Source organism: Cataglyphis hispanica, chromosome 11 (assembly GCF_021464435.1).
Source record: "Cataglyphis hispanica isolate Lineage 1 chromosome 11, ULB_Chis1_1.0, whole genome shotgun sequence".
NCBI classification, from domain to species: Eukaryota; Metazoa; Arthropoda; class Insecta; order Hymenoptera; family Formicidae; genus Cataglyphis; species Cataglyphis hispanica.
In genome coordinates this window covers 4,554,760-4,578,243 of record NC_065964.1, presented here as the reverse complement: position 1 = coordinate 4,578,243, position 23,484 = coordinate 4,554,760, and the positions used below count along the sequence as shown (strand labels likewise).

At 35.8% G+C, this 23,484-nt stretch overlaps 6 protein-coding genes across 12 annotated transcripts in view; 2 read left to right on the top strand and 4 right to left on the bottom strand.

Annotated features, from left to right (window-relative positions):
- LOC126853092 (GATOR complex protein WDR59) overlaps positions 1–2,114 on the top strand; it is a 6,783-nt gene extending 4,669 nt beyond the window's left edge. For 4 of the 7 annotated variants that reach the window (XM_050598526.1, XM_050598530.1, XM_050598528.1 and 1 more), the window contains 5 exons: positions 144–270; positions 818–847; positions 1,297–1,460; positions 1,559–1,815; positions 1,895–2,114. In XM_050598526.1, the coding sequence (XP_050454483.1) occupies positions 144–270; positions 818–847; positions 1,297–1,460; positions 1,559–1,815; positions 1,895–2,034 (718 nt within the window). In that variant the 3' untranslated portion in view covers positions 2,035–2,114. The remainder of the gene's footprint in view (positions 1–143; positions 271–817; positions 848–1,296; positions 1,461–1,558; positions 1,816–1,894) is intronic. The other 3 variants (XM_050598531.1, XM_050598529.1, XM_050598532.1) reach the window with 2 other exon arrangements.
- LOC126853125 (repressor of RNA polymerase III transcription MAF1 homolog) overlaps positions 1–16,831 on the bottom strand; it is a 25,607-nt gene extending 8,776 nt beyond the window's left edge. The window contains exon 1 of the transcript XR_007687912.1: positions 16,822–16,831. The gene's annotated coding sequence lies outside the window, so the exon portion shown is untranslated. The remainder of the gene's footprint in view (positions 1–16,821) is intronic.
- LOC126853108 (adenosylhomocysteinase) lies at positions 2,404–5,766 on the bottom strand. Its single transcript, XM_050598568.1, has 6 exons — positions 5,591–5,766; positions 4,733–4,923; positions 3,840–4,181; positions 3,229–3,444; positions 2,857–3,083; positions 2,404–2,772 (listed from the first exon to the last, which is right to left on the bottom strand). Exons 1-6 carry the CDS (start codon positions 5,616–5,618, stop codon positions 2,475–2,477), a joined length of 1,302 nt encoding a protein of 433 aa, XP_050454525.1. The 5' UTR covers positions 5,619–5,766; the 3' UTR covers positions 2,404–2,474.
- LOC126852947 (leucine-rich repeat-containing protein 23-like) lies at positions 6,776–8,379 on the bottom strand. Its single transcript, XM_050598246.1, has 4 exons — positions 8,322–8,379; positions 7,643–8,062; positions 7,373–7,559; positions 6,776–7,275 (listed from the first exon to the last, which is right to left on the bottom strand). The coding sequence occupies exons 2-4, from the start codon at positions 8,033–8,035 to the stop codon at positions 6,776–6,778; spliced, it is 1,080 nt and encodes a 359-aa protein (XP_050454203.1). The 5' UTR covers positions 8,036–8,062; positions 8,322–8,379.
- On the bottom strand, positions 8,839–9,650 carry LOC126853132 (uncharacterized protein CFAP97D2). Its single transcript, XM_050598618.1, has 2 exons — positions 9,554–9,650; positions 8,839–9,228 (listed from the first exon to the last, which is right to left on the bottom strand). Exons 1-2 carry the CDS (start codon positions 9,629–9,631, stop codon positions 9,001–9,003), a joined length of 306 nt encoding a protein of 101 aa, XP_050454575.1. The 5' UTR covers positions 9,632–9,650; the 3' UTR covers positions 8,839–9,000.
- Positions 12,459–23,484, top strand: LOC126853121 (protein big brother-like). Its single transcript, XM_050598598.1, has 3 exons — positions 12,459–12,884; positions 14,768–14,959; positions 21,259–23,484. The coding sequence occupies exons 1-3, from the start codon at positions 12,708–12,710 to the stop codon at positions 21,667–21,669; spliced, it is 780 nt and encodes a 259-aa protein (XP_050454555.1). The 5' UTR covers positions 12,459–12,707; the 3' UTR covers positions 21,670–23,484.

The window sequence follows — 23,484 nt, the reverse complement described above, 5'->3', positions numbered from 1 at the left end:
TCTTAAAAAGAATTATTTAAAAACTTTAATTACATTATATTATCGCATATGTGTATGTGTGTATATGCTTTTTTTGTAGAATCGTAATTTTAATCGTCAATCGATTAACTATGATATATTCATTATTCTGTGTTTCTATTCAGAATACAACATTATGCTAACCAGTCTGATATTCAAATGGCCGGTATGCTGAGCTGCGCACTTAGCTACCGATCGGAAAACACGGATGCTGCACAAACCAGGCTAACTAGTAAATCCGTGAACGTCAGTGTAAGTATGTGAATCGTGCCAAAGAGCAAAAAGTGTGCTATGTGTTGAAAACTTTTCCTAATATGCAGCAACACTGATGTTTTGCAAAGTTTATAGGAAAAATTGTGTATATGTTCAACAGTCACACACATATCTTTGTCTTCTCTTCAGCATATATGTATTCCTCATATATTTAATAAGGAGGGAGACACCTTTTTATGCACAGCATGTGTCTCTTTCTTCCGATGCATGAGGGAATATATGGTTTTGTCATTTGTATCAATGTTTGACACAAAAATACAACGGTATAGTATACATATTTAATCAATGATATGAAATGATATTAATGAATATATTGAAAACATAATTCAGATTGTTAGTTAGTGTAATTTGTGTTTACAAGAGAACATTAGGAAGCACAATCAATAAATAAAATTTTAATTTGAAGTTTTGCATTATTATACATGTAATAAATATAAATTATACTATACCGACGTATATCTTTTATGTCATCTATAATTATACATATATCATAGCTAACAATAAAATATGTTACGTTTTGTTATAGAGGCTTTCCACAGGAAAATGGTGGTTAAAGGTAAGACCTCTGAATTCTGTTAATAAAACGAAGTGTTCTGGTTCTTAGGATTTTCTATTATATGATCGATATTTCACCTCTGAGCATCGGACTGGAAAGCGTCACTATACCACATATGCAGATTTGCTCACTGCGCCTGATTAAAATCTGGATACATACAACCTTTACACATTTGTATAGGTGTGATCGATGAGGAAAAAAAAAAACAAATTAACACTCGTATCGCTTGTAGCAAATCGCAGTTGATGGTTAAACAATGCGTGCTGTTTGTTATGATTAATTACGCATATAATTAAATTCATACAAATAAACAATCTGTGAGAGCTCACATATGCATTATTCATTAATGATAATTCATTGATGATAATCATATATAAATATTAATTAATTTTAATATAGATTATCTACACATAAATTGCGAACCTATTTTATTTGATTATTTTTTATAGCCTGGCGGATCGCCTTATCATACAATCCATCTGGCAGACACCACGATGGAGGGATGGAATTTTCAGAATCTTCAGAAACAACATCGGTCCAACTCGTGGTCGGAGTCGCTCGACGACTTGAAGGTCATTCAAGACACGTTCGGGGACTCGGCGAAGAATATTAAGTAGGTTAAATACAGATTGCACAAATTAAACGTCTTTTAGATTTTGATATTCTGCATTTATGTATGTTTTTTTAATATAATCGAATATATCTTATTAGCAGGTTGTTCGATGAGAAATATACGGCTCTATACGACGGTTACAAGAAATCGTATGCTGAAGCATTGCATAGATGGGAATTATTGGATGGCCGGGCACAGGTGTTGAAACATTTAAGTGCGTCCCCATTCGATGTGCAGAAGGGCGTCGAGTTGCAAAACGAGTGTCGGCTCTGCAATAAGATCAGTCAAGGTCCGCAGTGTGCGAACTGCAAGGGACTGAGCTTTCAATGTATCGTGTGTCACGTTACAGTCAGAGGTTCGTACCAGTTCTAACAAGTAATATAATTGTAATTTAAAATAAAATTAAAGGTTTCAATTTCGTCCTAAAAATCTAGGTGCGAGTAACTTCTGTATGTTTTGCGGTCATGGTGGACATATCGAGCATTTAGCTGCTTGGTTTACTAAAGAGACGGTATGTCCTACGGGCTGCGGCTGCCATTGCTTGCAGGAAAATTCAATGTTATTTAAAATATAGGTAATGTAGGTGAAATTGTACATAATCATGATCTGTGATAGTTATTGTTATGAAAAAAGAATACATTTTCTTTTGTTCTATATGTTGTATTGACACAATTTTTATCGAAAATTATTTAAAAAATAATTCATGATTAAGAATGAAAAAACAAAAGAAATAGTAAAAAAAGGTGATAGTTACGATCAAGTAATTAAAAACCAAAATAATTCTTGACCACAATTAAATATTAACAAATTATCGATTCGTTATCATATAAGATTATTACAAAGGGACAAGCTAATTAATCAAATATTTCATAAAATTGATTGTTGTTAATTTCAATTTTATAAAAAATTCATTTTATCAGTTATATAATTATAACAAGAACAATTTATTATATGATGATTTATTGCAAGTTTTCTCGCAAGCACTAGTATCGTAAGTACTAGTAATAATAAATACTAATATCGGTAATGATCGGGTTTGTAAGGTCCTGCCACAGGCACGTCTAGATATTTGGCTTGTTCTGGCGTCAAAGTCGTCAATTTTACGCCCAGATGATCCAAATGTAACGCCGCGACCTCCTCATCCAGCTTCTTTGGCAACATGTGCACGCCAATCGAATATTGGTTCGATTTTGTCCAGAGTTCGATCTGCGCAAGCACTTGATTTGTAAAGGAGTTGCTCATGACGAAGCTCGGGTGGCCCATCGCGCATCCTAAATTCACCAAACGACCCTCCGCGAGTAGTATAATATGCCTAAAATATGAGCAATGTGATTCAATTCATTATTAGAAGATAAAATTCGTTTACGTTCGATTTCGCAATCTTACACATACATACCTGTTGTTCTCCAATCGGTATCTGTCCACTTGTGGTTTTATATTGATCTTTTCTACAGCGTTCTTCTCTAACCATGTGACGTCGATCTCACAATCGAAGTGTCCTATGTTGCAGACGATAGCGTCATTCGGCATATTCATAAAATGTCTACCCACCACGATATCCTTACATCCTGTAGTGGTTACGTATATTTGGCCTTTTGTAGACGCCTCGTCCATTGTCGTCACCTGAGAATTACGACAATGAGGATGTGACAATGATACTTGATCTATTTCTAACTTTATACATTTAATTTTGCTGAAACTTAATTTCTCTAAAAACTTATTAATCTTATAATATGTGACATAGGATCGATCAGTCGATTTCTTTTACCTCATATCCTTCCATAGCTGCTTGAAGTGCATTAATTGGATCGATTTCTGTGATAATAACGCGCCCTCCGAAAGCTCTGAGACTCTGCGCGCATCCTTTGCCGACATCTCCGTATCCCGCCACCACGCATACTTTGCCAGCGATCATGATATCGGTCGCTCTTTTGATGCCGTCTATCAATGATTCTCTACATCCGTACAAGTTATCGAATTTGCTCTATCAAAAATGTAAGATCTAGTGTTAGAATCAAATCTGTCGTGTTATTACTTATATATTTATACTTATTTTAATCATCTTTATTAATTCAGTAAAATTTTTATCGATTTTTGAAAAATATTATCTTTCGGTGTAATAATGAAAAATAATATATCTAATATATCTAATTTCTCACATATTGCATTAGGATTTCTTCATATGAAAACTTACTCGCAATTTGTTTTATCATTTTCTTATCTATTTCATTACTATTCTGTCATATTATATTACACATATTGCACAATCACATTTCTTATCTCAATTGACGCGAATGTGGCAACTATTTGAATCTTATCGCTTCCATATTGATAGACCTAATCATTTAAAAACTTGCTTATTCATAATTTTGCACAAACCTTCGTGACAGAGTCGTTTACATTAATGGCCGGCACTTTGAGTATACCTTCCTTCATCATGCGATAAAGATTATGCACTCCGGTGGTGGTCTCCTCAGATATGCCTCGACATTCCTCGAGATACTGAGGGTACTTGGTATGCACGAGATTGGTCAGATCGCCACCATCATCGAGAATCAGATTGAGTGGCTTACCGTCCTGGAAGACGAGGGTTTGCTCTATACACCAAATGTATTCTTCATCGGTTTCGCCTTTCCAGGCATACACTGGTACCCCGGTTTTCGCTATAGCTGCTGCCGCATGATCCTGGGTGCTGAATATATTACAGGACGACCATTGTACCTATGATACAAGGGTAGTTTTGTTGAAGTTTAATTTTCAAATATATTCTTAAGCTGTATTTCTAGATATGATCAATTTTTAAAGAAAAAAGTATTCAGTTTCTTCTTTGTATAAATATAAGTTATGATTTATTCTCTTGTGAAGAAATACAATAAGTTTAGAAAGATTTAAATAATTGTAACATTATTGAAGAATTTTGTAAATATTCTTAAGTTAACAGAAATGCATAAAAGACTTTGAAATGCAAAGAGATTTTTTTATTGTAATATCTATTTTGCTGTCAAATGACCCAAGGAAAAGGTTATCTATTTTATTATCTATTCTGCTCAGATTCTATTAAAAAAAAAAAACAGTCATTTCATCGGTGATATCATATCTAGTTTTATCTGTTCTTTAAAAATATGTCAACAATCTTAGGAAATTCCACTGTCATTAATTATGATTAAATATCATGTCAAATATTATGTCAAAAATTATTATGCAAATTAAATTAAATTAAATTAAATTTTTTTACAATGTTTCCTTAGAACAAAAGTCTTTTCAGTATTCACCTCTGCACCGAGTTCTACTAAAGTCTCAATCAGCACCGCTGTTTGTACGGTCATGTGAAGACAGCCGGCGATTCGTGCACCCTTCAACACCTTTGACGGTCCATATTTTTTTCTGATCGCCATGAGTCCCGGCATCTCGTTCTCAGCCAGGGTTATCTCCTTGCGACCCCATTCCGCCAAGGTGAGATCGGCTGTCAATAGATTTATTTCAGACAAATCGAAAAATTTGTTGATAAAATATTAAAATAGCAGAGAAGAGTCATCATATATGATATTCATGATATTCATATACATGTATTACATACGATATGTCATATATAATTATATTCATTATATATATATATATATATATATATATATATATATATATATAATTATATATGGTATGTAGTTATATATAATTGTATCATAATTCATGATGAATAATCATATATGTATATACAGAAAAGTTATTAAAGGAAAAAATTATTAGAAAATACAGAACCTTTAAAAATAGTATCTTAAAATATAACTAACAGTGCACATAAAGAGGATTTGACAAGTTATTATCAATTACATATTACTATCAATAAATTTATCTCATTGTTATTTTACATAATTATATTAAAATTATCGTACAATTCTATATATTCTATATATAAAAATTTTCAGGACTTTGACAAAAACACCGGGTATAAAATACTCCAATTACATGCGACAAATCACGCAACGATACGCATCGAACGCAACATATCGTTCGCCGTCCCGGCGAAAGGCGAGTACTTCGCGTCGTTCCGCGAGCGAGTGCGAGCACGTGTTCGTTTCGCGTTTGCGGTGCGCTCGAAATTTTTGCATCATTCATTTATTTATTTCGCTTACCGACTTTATACGCGGGCTTGTTGGACATGGTGTTCCGGTACGATATGTTCGGTTCGGCGGCTACGAAGCCAATGAGAGTGAGACAAAAGAGCTAGCGCTTTATTACAAGTATGTGTACGTCGATATAGCCCGACAATGGGTCAGTCAGTGCCATGCTTTCTCAAGTCATGGCCGGCGCGACGCGGTCATGTGATCGACTGATTCCGTGTCTGACCGCCGTGGCGCGCGACGCGGTCACGTGATCGGATTCGAATTTGCCGCCGTTCAGTTTTTGCCGCGATCTTAACCAGTGACGATATCGGGAGTGTCGCGGGTCGGTGGAAGAAAGGAAAAGTACCGGTCATAAGGTACGTTTATACATTTATTCGTGTCCATAACGAGTAATATCGATGTTATAATAGCGTTGAATGTTATCCGCTGTATTTCGTCACGTATTCGCGTTTAAATCGCAATTCTCGCGACGAACGAGGTAGATCGGTTAGACAGCCATTTTTAGAAGAAGACAAACGATTAAGATATTGCTCGTTGTCTTGGATTTATCCCTTGTTACATCTAATTAAGTCGGAAAAATAGCGATTGTAGGATTTTTTCGTGAAAATATAGCTCACCTTTCGTATCGGGATAGATTATGTGCTCAGATAAGAGCGACCTGCGAAATCGCTAATGCGCAATAATGGGGCAGTCCTTATTTGCAATTACCGTGTAAAAAATTTGTATACGATTGTTATTTATATTTATTATTAATTAACACAATTAGTATGAATATATTTTGAGATTTATCCTTTATTATATAATAATCATCTCTATGATACTTTCATTACGTAACAAATTTTGCGAAATTTTATGTAATTTTTTTTTGTTATCCGTTTTTACCGCCAGGGTCATCTAGCGATAAAAATTTCTAATACCGGCATATTTAGTTTGAATTTTTAGTTAGTATTATACATTTTTATCGCGAGATGGCCTTAGTTGGTCGGATGATGGTTTACACAAGGTTTCTCAAATATCAAATGTCCTTTATTCATTCATTCATACACACATAAATTATCACAATTTTAGCTTTTTTCAGAAAGCTAAATTTTGTAAAAATATTTTATCATTAATATATATTAAACAAAAATTCATAAATTATTTTAATATGATATAAATTACATTATAAGTTAATTTTGAATTCAATTAATATCTTTAATTTCGAAAAGCAAACTTTTCCAAATCGTAATTCTTAAAGCCATATCCTCTTTCGTGGGTTTCATCAAGCAATTCCTTTGCTTTAATTTTTTCTTCATCTTTCACAGGAATGTTATCGATCTTGATTAAATTTGGAAGCATCATCAAAACAATAAGTCTGTATCTTTTTCCTTCTTCATCTTCTAGAATTATTTCTAAAAAGGGATTTTTTAGAATAATAAGCTTTTTTAGGCATGGTAGGCAGCTTAGCTTCACAAATTCTGAAACTTTCGAGATGTTATTATCGCCCAGATTTATGTATTCTAACTTGAGACATTGCATAGATAAACCGTTCAGATTCTCAATCTGGTTGCTTTCCAAGCTTAGTTTCGTCAAGTTAGGAAGTTCTCTAAGATTTTCAATATTTTCGATCTTATTCTTGTCCAGGTAAAGTTCCGTCAGTGTGGAAGAAAATATCCCTTTAAGAAGTAAAGAAATTAAATGTTCTGATGTTGATTCTAAGACGTTGAATTTTTAATCTTTGCGAGTCTGAAATTCTTTTCATTCTATTGAATTCTTAATTTTAGGAAATAAATTTTCACATTCTTTTTTAATTCATTTTACCTGCCATAGTAGTTAGCGCATTGCCGCTTAATTCCAACTTTAATAATTTCGGAAGTTTCTCATTCATAAATTCGACGGTGCTGATAAGATTTTCCTTTAGTTCCAGTTTCGTGAGTTGTTCATGTGAAATGTCGTCAGTATTAGCAGATGTCAGCTTGTTGTTGTTCATAGTAAGCGTCTGCATTTTTGAAATCATTTTAATAGCTTAAATTTGTCTCTTCGTAAGATACTTGACGAGGTTTATGAAGGTGAGGATGTCACCTCTAGAAACTTCATCGGGTTTAATTTCGCGGTGGTCAACCAGTTTTTATCCGCCCGCAACTCGACTAGATCCATCTCTTCGAGCACTCGCAATGCCTCTGATGTCAATCTGTTCTCCGATACATTCACGTGACGAAGAAATTTGAAGAACCTAGGTATCACACTCACATTCGTCAAATTTTTGTTCGAGACGTCCAGCTCAAAGTAGACGTCGACATTTTTGAGAGCTTTCATAGTATTTAAATATTGATTGACTTCGACTTCTGTCAGGTTAAGTGGTATAAAAATCTCTTTCTTTATCTCTTCTTCTGCCTTTCCTCTTCTTCTTCTCTTCTTCCTCCTCTTCTTCTCTTTCTTCTCTTCCTTTTCTTCTTCCTTTTCTTCTTTCTCCATTTGTTTCCGAATTAAAGAGCGAGATAGCTGAGAACGCATGTATGCGAATTTAGATTATTTGTGATGATATTGTACGCGAAATTGTAATGTTCACCCTATTGCATAACTAATATTAAAGAACTACATGAAGTGACAAAATATCAATTGGTGATTATCTCAATTACAAAGTTTATGCTATGATAACTTAACTATGATATTTCGTTCACGAGTATAAACTTTGCAATAGTTATAAAAAGCTTATTAAATCTAATTTACAATAATATATATAAATGTAAGAGATACTTACATTTTTATCGTCGTTGAACAAAAGCCGGGTATCGCAAAATCTAGGCTTTCTTAGGCTCTCTAGGTTAGATACAATTCGATGATATATATCGATAAGTATCGATCGCGATATCTCATTTTCAATATGCATGATTACAAGTATTAATTTGTAATTTTTAATAAATTTACAACTTGATTTAACTGAGTAAATTTATTTATAATGTAGGCAATAAAGTTAAATAAAATAATAAATAAAGTGAATAAAATATTAATGAAACGAAATAATTATTCGATACATAATACGGGAATATTATATTAAAAAAATGATTATAAATATTGTATAATTTATGTTTGGAAAAGTACATCACAGGAGAATCGAGTTATTAATGCAGTTTTTTTTTTTTTTGCAAAGCATCGATCATATTCTGTCTTGCAATTTTAAAGAAGAATTAAAAAATGCGATTTTAGAAATATCACGAAAAAATTTATTAGAATTTTATGCAATAGATAAACACACGTAACTCTTTTAGAATAAATAAAAAAACCTGTTATAGATACAAGATTGATTAAAATCGAACAGATAATTGTATTTGCACATTTTTACATCGCAAATAAGATACACAAAAAATATAAGAATATATATAAATCACGAATATAATAATCGAGAAAACAAAATTATTTTTCGTCGATGTCTTGTCTCTCTAACGAGTCCTCACGCATCTAGATTCCTGCCACTGAACTCGCTGAGTGTCCTCCGCGATCTGTCGCTTCCGGTGCATGATTTCGCGAAGTTTTTTCAATAAGATAAAATTGTCCCTGAGAATACGCGCTTGGCGTTCTCGCTCCAATTGCAATCTTTTCGCATTGAATGAGACGTGAGGTCTGCCCTCCGGAGGTTTCACGTCTACGGTCGGTTTGGCTGTTTTTACCTACAAAAATGACAATCTATACATATAATCATGAAATCTGATAATATTCTAGAAGGTGACAAGCTGACAACTAGAGAAAAAATGACATTTAATTCATATATACATTATATATGAATTAAACATAATTTAAAGATCTCTTCTCTCTCTCTCTCTCTCTCTCTCTCTGACATAATAAATATAAGAATTATATATAATTATATATTATATCTCGAAGCTTCCGAGACTGCAAGAAACATTGACTGAAAGAAACATTGATTGATGAAATATTAAGCAAATACTATTAAAGAGGGAAAGACTTATATTTATAATTCATATGAGTACTTACTCTAGAACGATGACGCTCATACGCTCTACGTTGCCAAGAAGGCTCATCTTCGCATAGCGTCCTTCGTCGGGTCGACATCCTGCATATTTGATCGCGCGAGAATGTTTACAGTATATAGCGCGAGCTTTCAAGTTTCTCTGGCAACGGAAACGTGATGATATCGATCTCCGTCGCATTTCGTCGCGCGAGAAACACGCGGACTTTTTCGAGGGTCGAGCATATTATTACTCCAACTAATAATTTCCGAATAATTATATAACTCCTTTTTTTTTTTTTTTAGATTCATATATATTTAAAAAAATAATTTTTTATGTAAAGATAATTTCCATCGTGTATGTAAATATTAATATATACATATGTCAAATACGAGATGAATTGCGATCACGTGAGTAATTAAATTTTTTTTATTTATATTTTGTAATTATGATTACAAAATTTCAACACTTATATCTCAGAACGTAGATTTCTGTGAGATTGTAAATTAAAAAGATAAGAATATAAAATATTTTGGCATTATTCGTACACATACATAGACATATGTATATTTATGTAGAAATGAGGACGAAAGAGCTAATCTCTCGAGACGATATAGGAAAACGGATCAGCGAACCATCTTTTTCTTTATCCTTCTCGCTCTAACAGCATTTTATGCAGTCAACTGCTTGTCATACCCGTCCGTGCGCATCACGCGTGTATTTTCTCCCTTCGTGTCGGGAGGTTGCGATTGGCGAAACAGCTGGACCAATGATGCACGATGGGAGGCGGAGATTTACTCTTCTCGATTGAGACACGCACGTGAAATTCCTTTCGCCACGCTTAATATTCATGCGAATGATACACGTTAAAACGACGCGCATGATTTCGAAAGAGAGTCGGTGTCGAAAATTCAGGATCTTTTAGGAAACACATTAAATCTTTTTAGGCGTTAAAAAATGTGCGGTAAATGTGTACTTGGTCGAAAAAGAAGATACAACTTTAAGAAACCGAAAAATAGAAAGTGGAAAAGACAATGGCGGTCGGTATTGTGACAAATAGGAGCAATAAAACACAAAACATCCTAAGGTTTACTTTTCTTAAATTACCTAAAATATTGCGCCATAAAAGAAAAAGAAAACCGAGGGTTAGCTGCTACGGAAGTTTATCCTACCTGCGGAAGTTAACAATATTTTTTGAATCTTGAACGCATCTTGCATCTCCTTAGTAAAAAACATTTTATTCTCTTATTGTAACTCTCTTGTGTGTGTTTTTAAAAACTGGAAATGCGCCTCTTTCTGCCAGTCCGAGATTTTTTTCCACGAAACCAATACAATAAAAAATAACGGTTCTTCTTCGTGGTTATTTAAGTTTACAGTTTTTATGTGATGTTTTCATTTATGCTCTTGCAAACTTTCACGGGAAAAATGTGAAAATTCTTTCTATATAAATAATAGATAAAACAAAGAATAATTAATAATATACAAATTCATAAAATGTAATAGTGATGAACGAGGTGAATAATTTAAATCTATTGTTTTTATCATACTTTTTGTTTTTGCAATACGAAAAAACGAACGTATCTGACCAGATTTTTAAAAATTAAAATTTATTATTATTCAAGTTATTAAAAAAGAATTAAGATTTATCGATGTCTCTATTTACGCTCGAATATATCGAATGTGCGCGGGAAATGAACGAGCAGGGTTAACGGTGAAATTGGAGAACCGGAGTCGCAACATTGTCAGTGTCGGCGAGGCTGAGAGCGAGATAAAAAGGGATAAAAAAAAAAAGGATACATATAGATATCTCCATGGCCGGTAAACGCCGATGGATCGCGCGCTCGCCGGCAGGGTCGTTGATCTTAATCGCGCGCGGATCCTCGACAATGATCCTCTCAAATGGATGAGCCCCGCCACTCGAGAGTGAGACGATGAAGATCTCTTCCCTCGAGGGGATATACACACGCGGCGTTACGCTACCTAAGTAGGTATTCTGTTGCCGAATTGGGCATCCCCCCCTTCCCCACGTCCTTCGACACGTATCTTTATAAGGGGTCAGTCAGCCAATCCCCGTACTTTTATGCAGGCGTGCATCCCTTCGCATCATCGAAAAGAGAAAGTTTTATGCGTGTTTTTCGAGAAATAAAAAAAAAATTCATATCTAAATTCTTCGACTTATATTAGTTTAGATTCGATTCTGTTTTTTGCAGAAATATTCACAGACGCCGATTTTTAGAAATAATTTTTTACAAAGTAGTATACCTTCCGAGACGCGAAGCGAAACATTTAATTTTAATAACTCTTACATAGTTTACGCGAATTTAGCTTGTCAGATTGATTAGAAAACATTTATTCGAGATTGTGCTTAGAATTCTAGATTTGAGATTATTTTACGATCAAAAAAAAATGTAAGAAAAACTTATAAATGAGAACTACCATAAAAATGAGATACTTTCAGATATCGCGTAGTATCGTATTTTTTTTGTCGAGAGTTTCATACATCATTCGATTCTATTCTCCGTTTAAAGGAAAATAAGGCACGCTTCGAGGCGCTTTGAAAATAAACGTCTTGCGGGGCCGAATCCGGGCGCGACGCACAACGCTATCCTGTCACCATTTATAAAATCATGAGACCAGATTGCCGGGCTTTCACCCTCTCGGCGTCGACACGCTCGGGGTTCGCCGTTCCGGGGGTACGATAGCCCAGCTCCGATGGGCTGAATCGAGAGTCGGACTAGCTGGCTGGCTGGCTGGCTGACTGGCTGGCTAGATAGATAGATAAACGGTCGCTCGAGAGATGCCCATGATTCCAAGGGTGGGAGAATGAAGAGAATCGAGGGGCGGTCTTGGGGCGTGTCGGGTTCCCGGGCTCGAGCGAGACCCAGCACGAGGGGGCCCCCGTCTCCCGGGACTCCAGTCTCCATCGAGACATCGCAACGTGTGGATCGTGGGCGCGAGTGTTGAAGTGTCTCTCCTCTCGTGATCGTGATTTGGCGCGAGAAGAAAAAATTTCCAAGAAAATTCTCATATCTCGTCTACACGAGCGACTTTTTCTCGAAATTAGTCCTTCTCTCGTGAAAATAAGCGTGAGTAGTATAGTGATAGTCGGGACGCGTTCGCGAGGCGAAGGAGAAAAAAAGATATCGTCCAGGAGGCACGGTTAACACTTGGCGACGAGGATGATGCATACTATGAGTGAGCACGCCGGCGTCGGCGTGCTGCCCTTTGACGGGATGGGTCTTTATGAACAGCCGCGACCACCCCGGCTCGTTTTCAAAATGCCGCGGGTCGTACCTGACCAGAAGTCTAAATTCGAGAGCGACGAGCTTTTTAGGAGACTGAGCCGCGAAAGCGAGGTGAGTCCGTTGGGGAAAAAACACGCGAAAAATAAAATAAAAAAATACGCAATAAAAATAAATAAAAAAAGCACAAGATAAGACATTTTAAATAGTGAATTTGAATCCGAAATATATATTAAAACTGAAGAAAATTAATTTTCAAGAATTCACCAACATTCTATATAATTATCTTTCTCTTTTATTCATTTTTTAATATCGAAAATAATTTTTAATATCGTCGAAATAATTTTACGAGGAAACGAAAGAGGATTGATGTGCGGGGCATAAATGATGCGCAAAATACATTATTAAATGCATAAGAATCGTCGATATTTTTAAGAGGAAACAAAAACATTTGCATCGATAAATATGTAGGAATCGTTGAGCTCGCGATATTTTTAAGAGGAAATGTACAAGGAAAAGGAAAGATATGAATGTCACGAGTATCCTTATGTCGAAAGAATTGACGTATTTTCCTCATGCGTATCGCTATGTTTACAATCTGCTGCCGGTCATATAATTTTTTTATACGAGACTTTGTTTTTGAAAAAAACAACTCTAAATATTCGCGTATATTTAATTATCGTGATATGATATTCGACGAGTGTCGAACAATTAAAATAAAATAAGTTTAACTTTTGAACTCTTAAAAACATAAAATACGCTGGAAAGAATTCATACAAATTTAATACGAAGGATACAATTATGTATACGACAAAATAGCTAACACTTCCAATAATTGAATAATGAATTAATAAAACAAAGTTCTTAAAAAGTAAACACATCTTGATTTATTATCTCCGAAGTATTCTTTGATATTAACATTGTTTATAAACACAATTGTGTGCGAAGATAATATACAGTAAGCTCGGTTAAGATCAGACATAGCACGCATATCTGAAAAACGAATGTTTAAAGTTGTTTTTCTCAAAAACGAAGCCTCGTATAAAAAAATGTTATTCTATATTTTCGATAATCCGACAACTTTATGAATGTGCGACAGCCTTCTGATCTTATGCGATATATTATTTCAGAGATTAACGAGAGAAATAACAATCCTTTAGATAGTATAGTTAATTTTTTTAAAGAGTAATATTTATTCTTAAGTAATATTTATTGCAATATTGTATTTATTTTAGGATCAATTATTATGCCTTGTTAAAATCGACATTAAATTTTCATATTAGTTTTTGCTGATTATTTTCAATCAGATCAATCAATCGTGAGAAATATCTTTCGATTTACGTGGCGCACAATGCGTAGTAAGATATCTCGAAATGACGGTAAAGGTTCCTCGTTGTTTGTCGACCCGCGATATCATGCTGTAGGAATGTTGTCTTTTCTTCGAATTTCTCGAGCCTTCGAATCACTTCGAGCAATGATCGCCGAGCGAATTAATATTCTGTGTATGGATTCGTCATTTGATAATCTTACCTCTGTGAATCAGACGGTCTGGAGAAATTTTGAAAACGATATTCGAGAATCGATACATACATTATCTCTAGTAAGATAATTGGATTATCGACATGACGAGATGGAACATTGAGATTTTACCACAGCAAAAAAATTATTAAAATTTGCTTGCATAATTATTAGAAAATTATTATTTAAACGTAATGCGATTTGATGGCTTCGAAAAATCTTTGATTCTGTATGCATCAATATTACATTTATGAAGATTGCTTTTTCTTTACATGTATTTTATTTTTACAAAATGATTATGCTTGAGGAAACATTGATTAAATATAAAATATAAAAATTACATGTAAATTAAATGTAAAAGGTATGAAGAATTAAAAAAGTATGTAGGATTTTTTAAAATTCAACATTAATTTTGTCCTTGTGATAAGTGTTTATCAATATATTACTAATAATAATATTTTTGCCTTTTCTTTTTACAGGTGAGATATACGGGTTATAGAGATCGACCGCAAGAAGAACGGCAAGTACGTTTTCAAAATGGCTGTCGAGAAGGCCACACGGAGATTGCGTTTGCGGCGACGGGTACCAATCTTCAGCTTGTTTTTGGAAACGCATCCGGGAACTACGCCGTCGATCCCTGCGATTGTGATTTTGATAAGGAGCACGGCAAGGTAAGTCGAAACTATTCTTTTGTGAGATTATTATCGCAATTCTCGATCATGTCATCACAATAGATCGCAAATGAGTCTCTTTATTCGCGTTCCCCATTAGAATTAACACAAATTCCAATATTATAAATATTTATATATATAAAAATAAATAAATTAATTTATACGAAATTTAATAAATTTAGTGGAAGAGAGAGAAATAGAATTTATATTGAATTTAAATAGAAATTAAAAAGGATCTTTTTTTCTCTTTTAAAAAATTTAGAAACACATGAATAAAATGTAAAAAAGTATTAGATGACATTTTTTTCTGAGATATTTGAGATGTCGAGATATTTTTCGGACTTATAAATATTGCGGAATTGCTTGAGAGATGTTGCGTAAAGAAGATTTACAAAAGAATAGATTTTCCCTTTTCGACGAAGTGAGACTTTGACCGCGTGAATCGGAATCTCGAAGCGGCGGTGCTTTTTTCGGTTTTCGGCGAAAGCGATTGTGCGGTCATAATTGGGTCGTACGAGCGGGTAAATTAGGGTCCGTTAGGCACGAGAATCCGGCCCCTAACAACGTTTACCTTACGCGCGCGCGTCAGTAATTTAGTATCCGCCGACCGACTGGCACTTCTCGGACAATGGCGCCAACGTGTCACCCCCGCATCCGGTTGCCGGGAATCTCAGGGCCCACATCTCCGCGGGGGTCCGTTTCTCGTTTAAACGACACACACACACACACACACAGAACTGGCCCAATTTACCTCCGTGTTATGTCGAGAAACGAAAATAGGAGATTGAAACATCAGCGATCGAGAACGACCGACAAGTCGGTTTAAGTCGAAAATTATTATTTTAGAAAAATGGATCCACAAAATTTTTTTTTTTTTTTTTTTGAAAATATATGTTTTCTATTTAAATCATGGACGGCATCCTCATACGCCGGCGCCGTGGCCGACGCCTCTCGGTGTTGCCATCGCGATCAATAGTGGCGTCTTTGCGACGCCATTTTGCAAAATGCGCGCGCTGATCTTTTCGCGAACCTTCTCCATTGTTATGTAATATTTAATTGCTTTTCTCGTAATTTTTACATTCTATTTTTAATAAAGAAATAGAATAAAACTATTGTTATCTTATCCTATAAGTTATATTTTTTTATACAGACTATCGTAACATCTGTGGAGCTTGTTTGACAGATCAATTATATATTTTATATGTGACAAAGATTGTTATAAAAACATCGCGAGTCTCTTCGGAAAAGTAAAAAGAATTTTAGGCGAATGAGTTTCCGGTTCGAATATTATCCAAGATCGTCCTTTTGCGTCATTCCGTCGAGCCATAAACGTCAGGAAAATAAAAGCCACGTTACTATTAGTGGATAACGGTGGCAATTAGCGCTCCCGAAATCTGTCAAACGTGACCCGCCACCAGATGCCTCGAGACCGCTTTGCCAGTCACCCGGTAATGGTTCGTAAATCTCTGTCTCTCGCAAAGGTCGAACGCAAAGTCCTAGTATCCTGCCAATCCTCCACAGTCTCGTCTCGTCCTATCCGGAGAGCCTTTGCTTGTGTAAACTTTTTTTCATAACTTATTCATAAGTTAGAAGCATTTTTCTCGAAATTTTTTCTGCAAATTTGGATTTTCACACATATATTATCTTTAAAAATATCTGTACAATATTACACAAACCCGACATTTTAATATTTGTCTTACATTTCCAAATTAATAATAATTATTAATTAAGATTATATATTAATTAAGACTAAAATATCAACATACTATTCATGATATAATATAAATATTACATCATTAATTGTACTTAAAAAACCGCAATATCACCCTTGATATCGTAACACTTTTATTCTTGGTGCTCACAGCCTCTTTCATATCTCCTTCAAGCCTCTTTCATGTCTCCTTCAAGCCTCTTTCATGTCTCCTTTTGCAAAAAAAAAAAAGAGACGAGATGGATCGGAAACGATTCATTAGGTTCTGCGCGCGTTGTTTACGGGACAACCCGCGGCCTGCTTTTTGTTTTAATCGACAATGAGCGAAGGAATAAAGAGCGGCGCGCGACCACACGTGTCCTCGTTCATTGTGCGTGCCAATGTGCCCCGTAGCGCGACGCAATAATTAAGGGAGAGATCCGCGATCGAGATAGAACGCGCGTGCGGTGCACGATAATGACGGAGCCTTTTAACCCTTTGCCAAACAGCTGATTCGCGTGATAAAACGAAGCTATCGGCGATGCGAAGATTAAAAAAGAATATCCCGAAATATATTAGTTTTGACCGCTCCAGAATTAATTCTAGAACGTATATTAATTCTAGAGTCGCAAAAAATAATTTCGAAAAACTTCAGATTTTGTAGAAAAATAATTTAAAATCGGTTTATATAAAAATATTATTTAAGAAAAAAAAAGAGAGAGAGAGAGAGAGAGAGAAATTTGACAGATTACAGGAAATATCTTGAAGAAAAAAGAAGCTACAATTTCCGCAGGATCTCTCGTGTGATTTTACGAGTAACAATCGTAGCGAGTCCTTCTTCGCTCAAAAAAGTACTCCCTTAAGAATCATAAAATTTATAGTTCGAAAACTGGGTCGGACGCGACGCGACGGCCGCGCGCATCCTGCTCGTAAAAATTAAACGTACATAGAACTGGATCCCGAGCGAGAGACAAAGGACCACGACCCGCCAATGCTGACCCCTCGCTCGTCGTCGTCCTTTCTGCCGGGATATCGTTGACGAATGTTCCCGGGGACCGGCATTCACGAGGCCTCGGGTGTAGTGGACCAGGCGCAAAAAGGCGCCGGCAGCGACGCCCACTGAGAAACAAAAGGGCCGGCGAGAAATAGCCGGTCGTTTGTCTCGGGACATTCGGGAGTCCTTCGCTCGCCCTTGCCGCCGATTTTTCACCCCTTTCCTTCCACCCAGTGCGCCGCGCTCGTTTCTATTTCTCTCCCTCTCTCTCTTTCTCGCTTTTTTTTTTCTCGGCTCGCTAATGCAAATTAGAAAGGGTTGTGACGCGCGCGTTTAAATATCGCCGACTATTATGCAACGATAATGTTCGTCACGCCCGTAAGCAGAATCAGAAGGAGCGGAGAAAAACAAATGTTTCCTACCGCTCTCCTTCCTCGTGAGAACGAGAAAGGCGACCGGCGATGACTAATGACATATATGTTGTTTACTCCTCCTCTCTTGGTCGATCCGCGTCGTGTCTAGTTTTTGCGACTTGTCTCTCGCTCGAGATATACATGTCTCGACAATTCGTCTCGCGATGTCGGGTATAAACGAGAATATCATCGCGAATAAAGATTCACATTGTTCGACTCTTAAACAATGTATATGATTTCTATAAGAAAATAAGAATATAATCCTCTGATGTAATATAAATGTAAATTAACAAAGAATATTTATAAGAAACTAATATTTTATACATATCATGAATATTTTTTTTAAATTTATTTATTGCAAATTAAATTTTAATTGCTTTACAAAATAAATAAAATAATATATAATCGCGCATGTGATTCTGCATTAATAAATATATCATATCGTAGACATAAATATATCGTAGACATCAAGAGATAACTCGCGACGGTTTTACAAGGAAAAATGCACTGTAGATATTTTTGTATCGAAAAACCCGAAGTATTTTCCCGTTACACTCGCTTGCGTTTCATACTTATCTTGATATGCATTCCGCGTATGATTTAATATTTCCGCCTCGCCTTACCTGGAAACTGACATTAATATACATCAGATCGCGCGAAGGCGAAACTTTCCGCCTCGAGAGAAAACTGGGATAACGCGCCTTGAAATTAAATTCGAACGTTGAGAAATGCAAGAGAATTGATTTTCATCTTATCTCGTTTTCACGAAAGAGAATGACGCGAATTTTTTCGCGAAAGGTGAAAACCAGAAGCTCTCCAGAGATCCTTTGAGATCAAAGGCCGCGAGCGATTCGATTATCGAAACGTTTAAGGCCTCGTTTGCGCCCCGCGTTGTCGCACCCCGTGGCTCGATTATTAGTGCATAAAAATGCGCCCTGCGGTGCATTGTCGACGGCGCAGCTGTAAGAATGAAACGAGATGTAACGTCGATTTACCTCTCCGTCGGTGAGGCCTTCGTTCACGCGAATCTCACACCCAATTAATTGCGTTATAAACGAACGTCATCTCTATATCCTTGACTGTTAACAAGATTTATCATTCTAAGATCAAGAATAACGATGTGTCAAAATAAAAAAAAAATTCTTTTTTCGAAATTTGAATCTACAAAAAACTTTTAGACAGACAAGGAAAATATTTTTAAAAATATGTAAATAGAAATTTTTAAATTTTACAAATATAATCATATATCTTATAAAATATATTGTTTATCATACTGATGTTTAAATTAAGTTTTATATTATTTTGATTTTTTAAAGATTAAATTACATTGAATTTTAAGCGTTAAATTAAATTAAATATATATTTTTTTATAGATATATGTGTGACAAATAAAAATGTTATATACGCAGAATAATCGCGCAGCATTTTAAGCCATTTTATTAATTGTGTGTCGCCGTTTATTACGTCAGGATCACAAATACAGCCTCGACTGGTTTTCCCCGAGCGTTCTTGACCTCGTAATAATATCTGGGCTCCGTGGCGGGGCCACCGGAAGTCGGGTCGTTTGCCAGAAAATAAAATAGCACTGTGTTGCGCTGTCGGCGTCGAACCCAGTAATCGTTTTTCGAGAGCTATTCATTTAGATTTTCCTCGGAAAACACCGCGTGGCAATCTTAATTAGTAGTCATAAATATAAATAAGAGATAAATACGATTCTACATCGCGCGGAGGAAATTTAAGAGAGAACGGAGATAATTTTTGTAAAATTCTATTATATATAATTAAGTACCATTTTTCTTTTTTTTTTCTATTTTTATATAGTGAGTAAATAATTCGAAATTATTGAATACATATGTTGTCCATTATTCTTTCGTGTGTATTATGAAAATTAAGAGAAAAGGAAATTAATATTAATTGAAAAATTTCTACAGTAAATTCAACATTCTAGTTTGATCGACTAATTAAAATACATAAAATACATTTCTGATTTCTAATAAAAATTCCAAACGAGTCGAATACTCGAGATAATAACTATTGTACGATTAGATAGCGAAGATTGCACGAATGCTACAAACAATTCTGCTTGTAATTGATTTCTTATACAAGTATAAGGCGTACCAGCGCAGCCTCGCCTCTCTCATCTCTCCTTTCATCCCGAGATAGAGAGACCGCGAATCTCGTACCTTCCAATCTGCGTAATCGCTCTCCGGAAATAAGAAACGTTCGCCGTTGTTGAACATGAGAAAAGGGGGCTTCGGGGGAGCGAGAGAACGGGGCACATGATTGAAACTTGCGGGTAGTAGTGGCCCGTAATGGAGCCCTCCTACAACCCACGCCGACGGATTTAAAAAAAGAAAGATCATAAGAGATTGTAAGCGAGCCGATATCGACCTCGAAGAGGGAATTGACGAGCCTCGTCATCTTCTCGTGTACATAAATTTCGAGGAATAAAGCGTTGAGTCAGTAATATCGTTTGGATTAGCAATAAAAAAAAAAACATTTTGATTGATTTTGTTTTGATTATTTTATATCAATAATTGAAAATAGAGTATAATACGTGCGATTGCAATAATGATATTGCTAAATAAATTTGAGTAATTATGAGAAATCGCCTTAATTTAAGTAATTTTAACAAAATTTAAATAAAATTCTTTATCAAAATTTTGAAATCTTGTGGCCCCGAAATTCACTGTAATATGAATATTTTACTACTATTTATAATATATTTGAAAAGGAGAAATAATATTTAAATCTCATACTGAGATGTAATTTTTATATATTATTACAAAAAACACAGTACTATATATAAGTTTATATTTAGATATATGAAAAATCTTATTTGCAAAATTGGAATCCGAAAGAGAATTACTCTAAACTGTTCATTTATTTATCTTAACATTGAAAAATATTTGAATCTCTCTCACATCCATCGTTCCGAATCGTTCTTTCATCATCCTACATCCAACATCAAGTCCAATGAAAGATGCACAATGTAAAGTCACCTTTATCTCAAGACATCCGAAGTTCTTCCATCATCGAAACCTCATCAAGCCAGAAATGTGTTCTCCATCGATCCTATAAAAGACCATCCAAGACCTTCCCAAAGAGCATTCCAATCATCCACTGAGACCGACGAGTATCGACGTTTCCACACATGGACACAGCGCTGAAATTTTCCGTCCCGCCGATTGCGGTGTTTCAGGTACACCTGCGCTCGCATCTCATCATGAACGGCGTATGCGTGAGGTGGCGCGGTTGGATCGATCTGGACCGGCTCGATGGTGTCGGATGCCTCGAATACGACGAGGAGCGCGCCGCCGAGGAAGACGCGCTGCTACGGGATCAGCTCGAGCGTTACAACCAGCGGCTGCGCGACTTCGAGGAGAAGCAGCGTGCCTATCGTAGCGGCGCGGCATCGGCCGCGCAACCGCCGCATCTCAATCATCACTATCACCACGACACGCATCACGCGGCGAGCCATCACCATCACCATCACGGCCACCACAGCCGGCACGTGGGCGCGGGAGCGACCGGCGCCACCGCCACCGGTATCGAACCCCACCTGCCGCATCGCCAGGAGTCCGAGATGGAAGTGCGACTGCGGGCTTACTGAGGCCCGCGTAGATCCGACTGCCCTCGATGACGGTGAAGGACGGGAGAGAGTTCATTCTTGGTCTTGAATCGATAATATTAAGCGCGTCGACATTAGATAAACGCGAAAGCCATCCTGCTCCTTCGTTTTTTCACATCCTCGAGGAGAATGATGTATAGACTGTATAGGATTCGCCTGTTCTGCGACGCAAACGACCCAAACATCGCGAGCTCGCATTCCGTCCGATCTGTTATCCGTGCATCAACGTCGCGAAGCAACGAGTATAACGTTATCGACAACGAATCGCAGAAGTTGCGCGCCAATAAATGCGTTTTTCGTCGTATATTTAAATAATGTGAAATGTGACCTTGCTTTCATTTTGTTACTCGTGGCAAATCAATTAGCTTTGGTTGGGAGGAATGCGAACTTCACGCATTAGAGAGATTTTTTTCTCTTTTCGTTGTAACAATGTTCTCAACAGTCATAGTGGCATGGTATTAAGTGAATTTCATCCTCAGTTTTGCGAGTTTTCTAAGTTTTTTGTAAATATATTTTTATATTTAATTATAGTTTATAAACGATAGTTTAAAAAGATTTCTTTTTAGTTCATCGCGATTAAATTAATTATAGCCTTGTTTAGATTCTCTCACTTATTCAATGTGTTTCTCGCGTGAATTTAAAAAAAAATGAGAGTATTTTATTTCTTTGCACGCATCATTTTGCAACGGTAATAAAAATAGCGCCCACCTCCGATGTACCAATTGACCGCTCGAAGATCAAAGCGCCTGTGACACTTTACATAAATATATCCTGCGATCCGATACATAATTTGCCATTTATTGAAATGGACGTTTTAGGATGTTTACAACATTATGGAAATCTCGTGAACCAATTTAATGCTTACGTTCTGTCACGACAGAACAATAATATCGTTCGTTAAGGGAACCATCAACGGTAAATATCGCAGAACAGGCAGCTTTGCGTGCGTCAGGAAGTGCGGCTGGTTGGTATCTCTTTAAAGAAAGCACTATATATAATACTCGACATTTTTTAAAATTATATTATACTCTCGAACACTTTTTATAAAAAATATAATAATTACTAATTTATCCTTATATATCCGGATTTATTAAATTTTATTTTTTATACTTTTTTAATTATATATATATATATATATATATATATATATATATATATATTTATTTAATATTGAGATTTTCATAGAATAAAGCTTTGAAAGTTGTGCGACAATATTTTCTTGAAGAAATATCCAATTTATTTTTGCTTTATTTAGACATACTAAATTTTGTTTTTTAATTTAATATTTTGCTAGTCTAGACTTCTTAATGTCTAGACTTCTAGATATTATTAAAATTCTCATGGAATAGCTATAAAAAGTATTGATAAATTTTCGATTGTTAAAAAGAGTATCTTCTTTTTACGACTTTTAATAATACATCATAATGCTAATAAATATCATGCTATCTTTCTTCGTCTTTCATCGCGGCAAGATACAGAGATCGCCCCATCTCCTTTCGTTCGTACGAGAGCGATATTCGCGGAAAATATTTCGCGTTTGATCGCGAAGAAGAGACAACGACCGTCATGACAATTGCGTCATCGGCGTGGCTCGTCATTGACGAAATGCATGAATCACGAAATGATTTCCAGCGTGCGAGTACGATGAGTCAGTATGCGGATCGTTGCGTCTGTTTACGTTTTACCTTTAAGTTGAATACCTGATTGTCGTAAGGAAAAAAACGAAGAAATCTTTCGTTATTATTGTACATATTTGTAAAGAGTTTATAGATTAAAGATATCATTTTTTGCGTCGGA